Source organism: Thermobia domestica, chromosome 8, assembly GCF_964235325.1.
Source record: "Thermobia domestica chromosome 8, izTheDome1.hap1.1, whole genome shotgun sequence".
In the NCBI taxonomy this organism is placed as follows: Eukaryota; Metazoa; Arthropoda; class Insecta; order Zygentoma; family Lepismatidae; genus Thermobia; species Thermobia domestica.
This window is the reverse complement of record NC_137461.1, coordinates 88531043-88545186: the sequence shown is the minus strand read 5'-3', so window position 1 is coordinate 88545186 and position 14144 is coordinate 88531043. Positions and strand designations below refer to the sequence as shown.

At 37.2% G+C, this 14144-nt stretch overlaps 1 protein-coding gene across 1 annotated transcript; it reads left to right on the top strand.

The window, feature by feature from the left end:
• The first annotated feature begins 5288 nt into the window (after positions 1-5288).
• LOC145692203 (uncharacterized) lies at positions 5289-12524 on the top strand. The gene is made up of 2 exons (XM_081767502.1): positions 5289-5550; positions 8515-12524. Exons 1-2 carry the CDS (start codon positions 5289-5291, stop codon positions 12522-12524), a joined length of 4272 nt encoding a protein of 1423 aa, XP_081623628.1.
• The last annotated feature ends 1620 nt before the right edge of the window (positions 12525-14144 follow it).

Here is a 14144-nt window from a genome sequence, read left to right as displayed (position 1 = left end):
CTGTTACGAGTATTTATAGTAGTTGGTAAGACATAGACCAAATGTAAGGAAGACAGAGTTTCATGGAATGCATGCTATTGTAAAAGTGAGGGCACTCGGGTAGTTCAATGTTACACCGTCCTGTTTGGAAACTCAGATAGCTTATTCAGTGATACTAGAATGCACTGTACTGCAACAGCAAGCATGTTAAAGTGCATTCGAATATCTGTATGCTCCTGTATGTGCACCATTCACAGTACGGTGCACGTCCAGATAATTTCATACCTGAGCCTATCGAGTATGTCTAGCATAACAGTGCCAAATGTCTCGTTGATTCTTACATTCAGCTAGTTCACTTTTTTTTTCTTCAGGTGATCGGCGATCGGGCTATTTTAATTCATTAACAGCAACTTGGATTCTAAGAAGCCCCGATCTCACATCACTGGTCATTTTCCTCAGGGGTTTTATCGAAGGCATTGTGTACAGTGCTAAAACTAATAGTAGACCACATGAAAATTCTTTCTGTTAACATCTTAAGATTCTTCTACCCTGTCATCACTTAGAAAAGTGTTCCTTTCATCTCAGCATACGAACTACAATCATTGACTGCTGTCAATTCAGAATTACGAGAGCAAATATGTCGAGACACAATAATAATTAAAGTAGAAATCAGCATGGGAACAGCATAAAAGGCAACAGGATTTTGATGTACGTAATATTTGTGTAACCCTGTAATCAGTGTTGAATTCAGACATTTTCACCCGGGGAGGAATGTGAACTCCTCGGGGGGGAGGGTTGTTTTTCTGTATTTTTGCAAGAAAGCAGCATATTTAAACAATTCCATTCACATGTACATCTTACCTAATATTGAAACTAATTGCTGATAAATATTCAATGTGAGATTATATTTAAAAAAAAAAATCGTTTAATTTTATCTACAACATTAAATAGACTGGCAAAAATATTTTAGACTAAACTTTAGCTGCTATTTACAGTAGTTATTTTTATTATTATTTCCTATATTCAGTAGTTACTGTTTGTTACTATTGTAGAAGTTTTTTTAAAAAGATTTAAATTAACTCACATATGTTTTGGCCTAAAACAAACATACATAGGAATATCTTAACAACAAGTTATCATTCTTTCTCACACTTCTAATTCTAAATCGAGCATATTAGCCTTGGTTTCTTCACTGCATACACATCAGTTTAGTTAACGAAATCTTCAGTAGATTAGTGCTGTGTCGTGGAAAATCAGCCCTTGGGGCGAGAGTATACGACGGCACCCCCGTACATATGAGTGAGGTCGACAGACCAGCCGCGAAAGATGAGAAAATTTTTAAAAATAAACCCTACTCTTCCTTGATTTCGAGCACTTTTTATTACTTTTTTCCTTTCATTTTATATATGTGCAAATGACCACATGTGCACATGTGTTTCATTTCTCTCTTTTTTCTTTCCTTCTTTTCTTTTTCCCTCCCGAATTTTGCTCCCCTTACTTCGGCGCCCGGGGCCGTCGCCCTGCTTGCCCCTCCCGCATGGCACGGCAGTGAGCAGGATCTTCGTAACCTTCAATAGCAATCTTTCACTTATATATACTATTATATTGATAAATGCTATATAAATCTCTAACCCAGGAGGTATAACTGCTCCTCCCTGATCCCTCTGAATCTCACCCTTTAACTGACTTATTTTTAGTTAAAGAAAGATGTGTTTACATTAACAATCGTCAAACACATTTACGTCTGTTACTTCCGATGCGAGAAATGGGATTTAGGCGCTCTATTTCAAATAATGCACGAACTGTACATTTTGAAGAACTGAAGTCTGCTGGCATAAGAGATATGGAATGATCGAAAGATCTTCCCTATCTTTCCTTTCCTATCTCAACCTGTGCTAGTGCTACCTACTAATTAATATAAAATATATGGAAAGAGTATAGTACCTACTAAAATATAAACCTTTCTTCAACAGTTGACAATTTCATATTCTGCCAAACTCGGTCATAGCGTTAAGAAATACAGGTTTTATTGACTATTTGGTATTCTATCTTAGATGTTACATGTTTAATATTTATATAGAATCGGTCTGCGTCATTTATATGTATATTGAGAGATCGGATTTCATCTGCATGTGCACGGACAGAAAAGCAAATAATTGGTTGAAGTAATTTCTACATTTTGTGACTGAAATTTAGAATTTTCTCCGGGGGGAATAAATTTTATTCGGGGGGAGATTCCCCCGGGCTACCCCCTGAATTCATCCCTGCCTGTAATAGTAAATAATTTTAGAATCACATAAGAAACAATGTACGTACTAGAGTTTAATAAGAATAATTTTAATAATAGTAATGATTTTATCAATTCTAGAAATAAGAGATCAAATACGTGTGATCATATTCTACTCGAACTAAACACAACCGAATGTGCTTTACCATATCCTAACACCTCCAAAATTGGTAACTAACTAAGCATAATAAGGAATTTTTCAAATGAATGTGCAGTTAAATGAACAGTTAATGATGTTTCTCAGGCTACGACGTTAAACCAATGAATATCAATTGAAATAGAATATAGATTACGCCAGCGTTTCCCAACCTTTCTGAACTTGCGGCACATTATGGGTGTAACTTGAATTCTCCTGCACACACATAGATATTATTATTTGTAAATATAACATACCGTGGTAATTTTTTTCTGTGATTACTAATCTCTTTCTCACAGAGAAAAAAAAGGTCGATAACTGTTTTTCCCCTGTGGGAAATCATTATGCTTATTTTTTTTTATTCTTATTTAAAAATAGAAAACAATTGCAATGAAGTGTTAGACTCAGGTTTTTGAAAATACGCTTTCTTTTTCAAAAACTGTATTCAACCTTTCACTAAGAAGGAAGATCACTAAATAACGCAAGAACAAACAAATCTCTTTTACTTTTAAAACACAAATGTAGGTAATTTGTATGCATGTTTGTTTTGTTGAAAGAATTGATATTAAAAAAATAATAATGGAAAAATCTCTTTTATGGTATCCCTTTCCGATTTTTGTCAAGACATATTTCAAATGTGTCTGTAAAGGAACATGTACAGATGCTGTTAGGAATGACAAGGAGATTCATTCTCATATGTGAATGATGAGCTGTGTAGAAAGCGCAGGTTCAGCTAGTTAATTAATTACTTGAATTGGGTGCGAATCCCATACATCGAAGATGAAAAAAGAATAGAAAAATTAAATATTATCCACGTCTCTTTTATGACTGCTACAAATTGTTAGTAGACAAGATGTTGTACTATTAAGTAGTTCCATCATTTAGTAGAATACAATATCTAGAAGCATGCGCGCCCGAATAAATTTTTCTAGGGGGCTCATCTCACGGTTGCTATATTACGTTTGGTATTTTTTATTTGTATTGAGAAAATCTTAAGAAATTTAACGTTTTCGTGAGGCAGGGGGGCGATCCCCACCCTGCCTCAGCTTCGGGTGCCCATGTCTAGAAGGAAGAACAGACTTGTGCGCGCCTCAATACCAAAGTACTGTATATTTAACTACAGTCCATGGGTTTTCTGGGATACTTCCGTTTCCTCCCAAATTCTCATTCCACTAATTCTTCCATCATCATTAATTTGCCTTATTCATCGTTTACCTTTAGCCTAAAGAGCATATTCCCCGTGGAACGTTAAACTAAAAGATTTCTATAATTTAATTTCAATTTTAACTATAAACTGGGTTATATTAATATCTTGTTCATTCTAAGCTAGCACAACACGCAAGGTGTAGGTCAAATACAATATGTCCAAGGAACAGCAGTAAATAAGTTTTAAGATTGTTTATTGCATTAGAGATGAAATACTATATAGGCCTAACCATGACTTACAACACACTAATGTAGGTTTATTACAGCGGGTGTTGACTATGTCTTTACGATGGTTTCAACGGGATTAGAGGGAAAATAACCATCAAATTTCGCCTTAATATACTTTATATTTAATGCTTTTCGTGGAAATTAAAATTTATACGCAGCAGTTTAGAAGAATGATCTTAATCCACTTTTTTGCTGCAGAAGTACAAATTTGTACAAACAGCAGCAAAAATGAATTTAAATCCCCTACATGTTGTTTTGCTTCGTACGAGAAGACTAACTTTTAGAATTTATTACTAAAATAAATAACACTAAGAGAACTATGCGAAGCAAACGAAAGCTTTCAAGCAAGCATACTTTTATTAAGTAGCTTCTCGTTGTGATTGAGGGTTTAAAAGAAATCGGTTTTAAAGGAAGAGATGACAACTAACTGCGTTTTTATCATGTTATGTCGATTTAAATGCGCGTATCGTTATAGTAACAGAGGGGGGAGGGGTTCAAAATTTCTGCGGAAAAAAAAATTCAACCATTTACTTTTGACATTTCATGAATACAAAATGGGAAATTAAAATTCTACAGAAATTGCCCCCTCTCTCTGTTTGGGATTATTTGTGTGTTTAACAGTGTGTGTGCCTTTAGCTGGCAACAGTGTTCAAGTTGCTTAACGCTTTTCTATTGTTTGGTGTGGGTGTGAGTGTGGCAGCAAGAACATGCAGATTTGGTGGACCATATATTATGGTCGAAGATCAAACATTTTAGCACAAACAATAAGCCATCGTATTACAAACATTTACAACTAAAGACCTTGTGAATATGTTTATTCTCGTGTATTATTTTTGTGTGCAAACTGAAGGTGTAATCATTAAATACAGTGAATTTATATTTGGTTGCATTCATGTGGTGTACGAATCAAGCCTTACAGTCCACTAGTATGAATATTGTTTTTAGCATTGTTATTGTACTTTAGTGAAGTTACAAATATATTCATTCAAATTGTACATTTGGTCCTATCCGGGCCACATGAGTGCAAAGATTTCTGAGAATTGTTCTGTGCTGTTACAAGGCCCACACACGGTCCAAGGTTTGCGCAAACAAGGCTGTTTGTGCAAACAGTTTGACCGTGTGTGGCGATGTATGAACTGTTTGTGCAAACGTTTGTGCAAACATTTTCCACATCGAACTCGTTCGAAAATTGTTTACACGAACATGATGTTTGCGCAAACACGTGGACCGTGTATGGGCATGTTTGTGCAAACACGAGCTTTATTTCCGAGTAGAAAGCCTAGTGTACAGACGATTATTTCTTGCGCTATGGCGTCATTGAATAGGAATCAAGAATTCTGGCGAGAATTTATTGACCTTTATAGAAATTTACCTGAACTGAGGAAGGTAAAGAGTGAAGATTATAAAAACAGGAATTTGAAAAATGCGGCATATGAGAAGTTAGTGAATAAAATGAAGGAAATAGATCAAACGGCGGACAGAGAGTCAGTGAGGAATAAAATCAATTCACTTCGTTCTGTATACCGAAGAGAACTAAAGAAGATAAATGCAAGTACAAGATCTGGAAGTGGAACAGATGACGTGTATGTACCCTCGTTGTGGTATTTTTCCCATATGGACTTTCTGAGAGACCAGGAAATGCAATTATCCGGTATTTCGACCTTGGATGAAATAATTGATGTGGAAGAAACACTTTCATTTAATATAAGTAGTGGTAAATTTGTGCATATGTTATGATAGATATTTTCATTTGTGACCTTGTTCTCAACCAAAAAAAAAAAAAAAAAAAGACTTCATTCTTCACACCGCACCATTTTAAACGTGCATGTTGGTAACAACAGTCGCTGTGCTGCTAACTTCAATAGTTTCTGGAGTTCGCGCCTTCGCGGCCGTCGGTGGGGCCGAAGGGGGGGTGGGGGGTGGGATCAACACCGAAGCGCGGGAGTTCCAGCAATGACATGATTGATAATCTGCATGACATCACGTAACAGGCATTTTTCAGCGCCCAACGCCACCGATCATACCTCACTGAGCATAGCAGCACGCGGAGTTTTGTTGCATTCGTACAAAAGATTTTGTGTTCTAGTTGATAAGATTAAAAAAAAAAAAAAAAAAATCCTTGACTGAATGACTGCAGACCCATTTTGCAAGCAGCTTGTTACAAACAGTCGCTTTGTCATTTCATCAAGCAATGAGCTCACCAACACCAAGCGACAAATTTCGTCTAAATACTCTAGTACCCAATAACATCTGCCAGGGTGAAAAACTTGGTCAGACAAAGGTCATAAGCTGACATTGCCAGACTAAAGTCTAAATTAGAGCAATCTTACGAAAAAAAAAAAAAAAAAACTGTAGGGTAGGCAGTGGCGGAGCTACTGCCTCTGCAACGGCAGGGAGGCCCAAGACGTAAGGAGGCCCTGATTATATGTGTTTTATTTTAGTCAGACATGAAATCGCAATCAAGAAAAATAATTTTTGTTACTTCCGTTGAAAACTATACTTACTATTTTACCCTAAGATTATTGGTTTTGAGCGGGTATAACACCTGATTTTGTCATTCCTGATGTGATCAAAGTTGGGGAAAAAGATATATTTATTTTTCTGAGTAACTTTAGAACTACTTTCGGAACAGTTACAGTCCGTTTGGCTACAAGTCTGAAGTAAATTTAATATATTACAAAATTTATTTGAAATCAAATTAGATTTCACAACAGTATATGCGTATGTAACTCGTAATCAAAAGATCATTAGGAAAATAAGCAACATAATATTTTTCCAGAACTGTCACTGTCAATCAGCCGTGTACACATACATATCCTCGTTGAATTATAACAGTGTAACAATCATGAAAACTCCATTCACATATATTATATTCAGTTTTAAACAATTAGTAAATAATCCTAATTCAAAGTAGCGGTAATATTCTGATTATTACATGTAGTTACTCGTGTTTACATGGTGTCATTCATTGCCTGACTTTGAATGTCTGTGCTGGAAAGAAACATGAAATGCTTAAATTATTTTATAGGTCCTAATAAGTCCTGGCAAGATTTTTCTGTATCTGTGTGTGTGGGGGGGGGGGAGGGCTGATTTTGAAGTTCCGCCACTGAGAGTAGGTGTTATTTATATAGCCTACTATACATTAACGTTAAACAAGCTGCTTCAGTGGACATGCTTACGCGATTAAACTCAAAATTGAACTGAAGTTTGTGCAAACAGTTGTATCGTGTGTGGCCGAGTGTTTGCGCAAACACGATGTTTGCACAAACATGATGTTTGCGCAAACCGTGGACCGTGAGTGGGCCCTGTTATGAAGAGAAATGTGTTTGTGTCGGCCTATATGTGGTGCTATCACGTACGTTGGACAATCAGCACGTTTTCTGTGTAGGCGGACAGCTGTTATACCAGGACCACGCTTCTGGAGTATATTTCATAGGTAAAAGAAAACAAAAAACATCATCATCAGGTCAGTAGTTTTTTATTCTTCATATTTCTGCGTAGCATTTAATCATGAGTGAATCACATCAGCGTCTTTTAAGGCAAAGATCTGCATACAGAGGCCAGTTAACTAGAATAAACACTTTTGTTCAGGCCTTTGATCCAAATGAAGGCAATATAGAAGAAATACGTGCACGCTTAAAACATCTAAATAACGTCTGGTCAAAGTTGCAGGAGGTGCAAGATACTATTGAAATTGATCAAATCGAACCCGAAGCGGAAGCAGTAAACGCTCGTGCAGAAATTGAAAATGTGTATTTTTCTTTAGAGGCTCAAATGCAAGCACTTGTTTTAAAGCATGGAAATAAAGAATCAGCTGTTAATAATAACACTAGCAGTAGCGCACAAGTTAAATTACCGGTCATACAGTTGCCTGCATTTGACGGGAACTGTAAACATTGGTTATCATATAAGGACACTTTTATATCTCTTATTCACGAGAATAAAGACATTTCCACAGTACAGAAGTTTCAGTACCTCCGAACTTCTCTTAATGGCGAAGCGTTAAACCTAATTGAAAATTTACCTATTACCGAAACAAATTATTCAGTAGCATGGCAATTACTCGTTGACAGGTATTCAAATAAAAAGCTAATTGCTTCTTCTTACATTCACGAAGTACTACAAATCAAGCCAGTGTATAAAGAAAATGTAAGTGAACTTCGCGCTTTTATAAATACAGCTACTAGCAATATAAATGCGCTACAAGCACTTGAGCCAAACGTAAACCTCACAGACGTAATTTTGACCCAACACTTTGTATCAAAATTAGACGCAACTACTAGAAAGTCATGGGAGCTTCAAAATACGAATTCTAATTTTCCTGCTTTATCAGAATTCTTTTCGTTTCTCGAGAAACGTTGTCAGGTGCTTGAGAACATGAGAACTAGTATTGATGGTGTGAAGCAGGGTAGTAGCGTACAAAACAAGCAAGTAAAAGGTATTCAGTCATCAAAGACTTATTTATCAACATTTTCAAATGCATGCGAATTTTGTAATAACCAGCATCCCTTATATTCTTGTTCGTCCTTTGTTAATGCGGCACACAGCCAAAAATTGGAGTGCATTCGTAAAAATAAATTATGCATGAATTGTTTGAAAAGTAATCATTTTTTGAAGAATTGTAAATCGAGAGGTTGTAAAAAGTGTTCCAAAAAGCACAATACATTATTGCATGTAGACGTATCAAAGGACAAATCAGTGCGGTTTCCATGTGTAAGCAGTGCCGCGGTGCAAGAGCGTAGTAACAACTCAGATTCTAGTGAAAATTTAGGGCAAGTGTCATATTGTGCATTAAAGGCTGGGCCTAACGCAAGAGTGTTGTTATCTACTGCAATAGTAAAAGTAAGGGATAATAAGGGAAATTTGATTCCTTGTCGCGCGCTTCTAGACAGTGCTAGTCAGACCAATTTCGTAACAGAGAATTTGGTGCAACAATTGAACATCAAACGGTATAGACAGTATACTCCAATTCAAGGTATAAATCAAGCAATTTCTAATACAAAGTACTCTGTAGATATTTGTGTCCATTCATGTGTTAACACATTTTCATTGAATATAAGTTGTTCAGTTCTCCCTTACATTACAAGTAAGCTACCGGAGGAAAGAATTAATTATGACGATTGGAACATTCCCAAGGACACTGTTCTAGCAGATCCTACTTTTAATACGCCTGGAGACATAGATATTCTGTTAGGTGCGGAAGTATTCTACATAATTATGAAGTCAGGACACAAAACACGGCCAGGTGATTTTCCAGTGCTTCAGGAGACAGAATTGGGATGGATCGTGGCAGGACGCATTCCTCAAGAACGTGACCCCCATATTCCATTAACAACATGTTTTGTGAAGACAAACATAGATGTACAGCAACAACTTCAAAAATTCTGGGAACTAGAAGAAATTACTGTTACACCTAGATCAAGCGAAGAGCTTGCATGTGAGCGACATTTCGTTCAGAATACAACAAGAGATCATACAGGGCGTTTCATTGTACGATTGCCTTTGCTTGAAGACCGTACAGTTTTAGGCGATTCTTATCAGCAGGCATTGGTTAGATTAAAGCAATTGGAAAGAAGATTCGATCAACACCCGGATTTTGAAGCTAAATATACAGAATTCATGCAAGAATATGAAGATCTTGGTCACATGGTAAGGATAGATGAGCGTAAAAAGGAGGACGTCAGCGTTGCATACTATTTGCCACATCATGCAGTTTTTAAGCCTACAAGCTCTACAACGAAGCTCCGTGTGGTGTTTGATGCTTCAGCAAAATCTGACAGCGGAAAAAGCCTCAACGACATTCTCTTAGTTGGTCCTACAATACAGCAAGATTTGTTTTCTATCATTTTGCGCTTTAGAACTCATTCGATAGTATTCACTGCAGATATCGCTAAGATGTATCGCATGGTCAATGTTCATCCAGAAGACACGCCATTACAACGTATATTATGGAGAAGATCTAGAAATGAACCGATTCAAGTTTTTGAGTTGAAAACACTGACGTATGGTACGGTATGTGCTTCATTTGTGGCCACAAGATGCCTACAGCAATTAGCAGACGAAGAAGAGCATAATTACCCTGTAGCAGCAGAAATATTACGTCGAGATTTCTATATTGACGATGTTTGTAGTGGCATGAGCAACATACAGCAAGCTCTAGAGGTCCAGAAGCAATTGATAGAGTTACTGGGAAAGGGAGGTTTTACACTTAGGAAATGGAGTTCGAATGATCCAAGGTTATTAGAATCCATCTCGCCAGAGCTTCGAGAAGTGCAACGTCCTATCCAGTTCCACGAAGGCCAAGGCGTCAAGGCATTAGGATTGTCATGGCATCCAGACAAGGATGTATTTCTCGTTGAAAGCAAGACGTCAACAATGAAGGTTCAAGAGTGCATTACTAAACGCCAGATTGCTTCCATCATTGCCACTATATTCGATCCATTAGGAATAATTTCACCAGTTGTCATTTCATACAAAATATTTTTGCAAGAATTGTGGCGGCAAAAGGTTCAATGGGACGACAGTATACCAATGGAATTAGCAAAGAGATGGACTCAATTGTACAAGCAACTTCCATTAATCAATCAGATTAAATTTGATAGATATGTACTCGTTCAAGGAGACATATCGGAGATTCAGATCCATGGTTTTTCAGATGCTTCTCAAAGAGCATATGGAGCTTGTATTTATATGCGATCGATCAATCAACAAGGAGAAATATCAGTTAAGTTATTATGTGCTAAATCACGTGTGGCCCCAGTCAAGAAAATCACTCTCCCACGTCTGGAGTTATGTGCAGCAGTTGTTTTGGCAAAATTAGTTCACAAGATTTTACCGAATTTAAAATTGAACATAAGTAGCGTCCATTTATGGACCGACTCCCAAATCGTGTTGGCATGGCTAGCTTCTCCGTGTAATAAATGGAAACCTTTCGTGGCCAACAGAGTAGCTCAAATTCAAGACTTAACTGACGTTAGCTGTTGGAAACATGTAACTTCTTCAGACAACCCTGGAGATTTGATTTCAAGAGGAATAGATGCAGTTTCCATAAAGGACAATTCATTATGGTGGCACGGTCCACAATGGCTTTCTAGTTTAGAATCTAATTGGTCAGTGACAAGTAAGGATTCATTGCAACCAGATCAAGTTCCAGAGAGTAAGGGAACCATAACATTGACAGTCACTTTAGACAATTGGTGCAATGAAACCATAACAAGATTCTCAAAATTGTCAAGGTTAGTTAGGACAATAGCGTATTGTAGACGTTTTGTTCATAACATTAGACACAAGCAAAACAAACTAACAGAAGGTCTTTCAGTACAAGAACTCCACACAGCGCTCCGTGTTTGCATCAAATGGACACAAGAAATTGGGTTTCACAGCGAATTGCAGCATCTTCGTAATGGAAACATTGTTCCGTCAAGAAGTAAATTGAACAATTTACATCCATTTTTAGATAGTGAAGGCATGATCCGAGTTGGAGGAAGATTGGAGAATAGTCAGCTTCCGTTTGACGCCAAACATCAAATAGTTCTGCCTTCAAATCAACACTTGACAAAACTTATAGTTGAAGCTGAACACTTAAGATTACTTCATGCTGGACCCCAATTATTAATATCATCACTACGCCAGAAATATTGGATCATCAGGTGCAAACAGGTGGTAAAACAAGTGATCCATCATTGCTTCACGTGTTTCAAGTTAAAGGCCAGTGGTTCAAAACAACTTATGGGACAGTTGCCAGCAGCTCGTGTGCAGCAAGCCAGACCATTCCTAAACGTAGGCGTGGACTACGCTGGAGCGTTTTACATAAAATCAGGAGCAGTTAGAAATAGATCTGTACGTAAGGCATATGTTGCGTTATTTGTTTGTTTATCCACCAAGGCAATACATCTGGAATTGGTAACAGATCTTAGTGCGCAGTCATTCATAGCAGCTTTACGCAGATTCATAGCCAGACGAGGAAGATGTCTCAACATATACAGCGACAATGGCACAAATTTCGTTGGAGCCAACAATGAATTGAAAGAATTGTATCAGCTGTTTTCATCAGATCCTTTTAGTTCTCAAGTTCATGATTTTACATCGAACGAAGGAATTCAGTGGCACTTCATACCACCAAATTCGCCGCATTTTGGAGGACTATGGGAAGCCGGTATAAAATCAATGAAATACCATCTAGTTCGTATTACAAAGGGTGCAGTGTTAACATATGAAGAGTTTGTAACATTACTCACACAGATTGAGGCCTGTCTCAACTCTCGACCACTTACAGTGCTATCAAGTGAGCCTAACGACATCAGTGTTCTCACCCCTGGACATTTCTTAATTGGAGAAACACTTACAGCTTTACCAGAGCCTAACCTCACCGATCTACCACACAACCGCTTATCTCGTTGGCAGAAGATACAACTAAAACAACACATTTGGAAGAGATGGTCCCGAGATTATTTACATTGTCTTCAACAACGATCTAAGACAACTTCACCGCAACACAATCTCAAGGTCGGAGATGTAGTTTTGCTGATTGAAGACAACGTTCCTGCATTGCAGTGGAAATTGGGCATCATTGAAAAAGTGTTCCCAGGAAAGGATTTCTTAGTTCGTGTAGTGACGGTTCGTACTACAACTGGAACATATAAACGTTCCATCAAGAAACTAGTTGCATTACCATATAACAAGGATTAGAATTGAGATTTGAGTAATAAAAAATAAGTACAGTTGTAACATTGCTTCAAGTTTTGTGTTCGTTTCGTTTTTTTGTGTATCATTTTGTTTTATTTGGTCAGACCTTAGCTGACCAACAGGGGGGAGTATGTTTGGGATTATTTGTGTGTTTAACAGTGTGTGTGCCTTTAGCTGGCAACAGTGTTCAAGTTGCTTAACGCTTTTCTATTGTTTGGTGTGGGTGTGAGTGTGGCAGCAAGAACATGCAGATTTGGTGGACCATATATTATGGTCGAAGATCAAACATTTTAGCACAAACAATAAGCCATCGTATTACAAACATTTACAACTAAAGACCTTGTGAATATGTTTATTCTCGTGTATTATTTTTGTGTGCAAACTGAAGGTGTAATCATTAAATACAGTGAATTTATATTTGGTTGCATTCATGTGGTGTACGAATCAAGCCTTACAGTCCACTAGTATGAATATTGTTTTTAGCATTGTTATTGTACTTTAGTGAAGTTACAAATATATTCATTCAAATTGTACACTCTCTTTAGAAGAAGAAAACAGATCATCCTTCTTTTAATAGGAGTTCATATGCCGAACTTTATCTTCCTAACTTGAACGCCTCCTGAGACACACTATTTTTAGATTAAATTTTGGACCCTTAGGATCCGCACTTTATACAAACTGACATGATGAAAGACCAACTCAAGGGAGATATTAATTCAAAAATTCATTTTAAACGGTTCAACTGTTTTCTCATGATGCGACCACGAACAATATAATTTTTATTTGTATAAAGGTGATCAAGAAAGTTCTGTCGTTTTTTGTAGAGGTCTGTGTTTCATTGACCCTCACACCGTGAGTTAAATGCGAATGGAAATAAGGCGAAGACCAGTTGTTGGTGTGGCTATATCCAAGATAGTACTATCTGGTTGTGGCAGTTCACTTACTACGTGAACTTGCGTAACGACAGAGTGAACATGGGACCTCCACAGAGTCATAAGGGCGTGTATACTGTACGAATTCAAACTGGGGTCAAACGACGCTGCAGCGGGACGGAAGATATCCCAGGCCTTTGGTGATAGTGTCGTGACTACGGTGGTTTAACAAGTTTAAGTACGGTGACGAAACACTCGCAGACGCACCACGTGCCGGAAGACGATTGTAGTGTTGGAAGAAGATTGAGAAGATAAAATAGACGGAGAGAATAACAAACGAAAATGTTTTAAAGCAGGCAGGAGAAAAAGAGGACGCTTTCAACTAACACATTCATAGGAAGGCCAATTAGACTGGGCAAATCTTGAAAAGGAATTATCTTTTTTATAATGCCATAAAGGAAAAGGTGGAAAGAAAGTTTGGAATAAAAAGAACAATCAATGGTTTGAAAAATAGAAGAAAATATTGGGAGTTAAAGCTGAGACCTCAAAGGTCAGAAAAACATGGAAGAAACATTTTCAGATCGTAACTTAAGATTTTATTTAAAAAATATATATATTAGTTCCGGGACCTACCGACAGGCAGAATATTTAATAATATATCAATATATTTCGATATAGTGCATGAATCAATGTCAATTTCTTCCACGGATGGTTTATGCACGATGATAACGTAGCTATCAATCAAATTAAA

Coding starts and splice junctions, on each gene's coding strand:
- LOC145692203 (XM_081767502.1), top strand. CDS start 5,289: ATGAAGGAAATAGATCAAACGGCGGACAGAGAGTCAGTGAGGAATAAA. Junction 5,551..8,514: donor TTCATTTAATATAAGTAGTG/GTAAATTTGTGC, acceptor TATTGCATGTAG/ACGTATCAAAGGACAAATCA.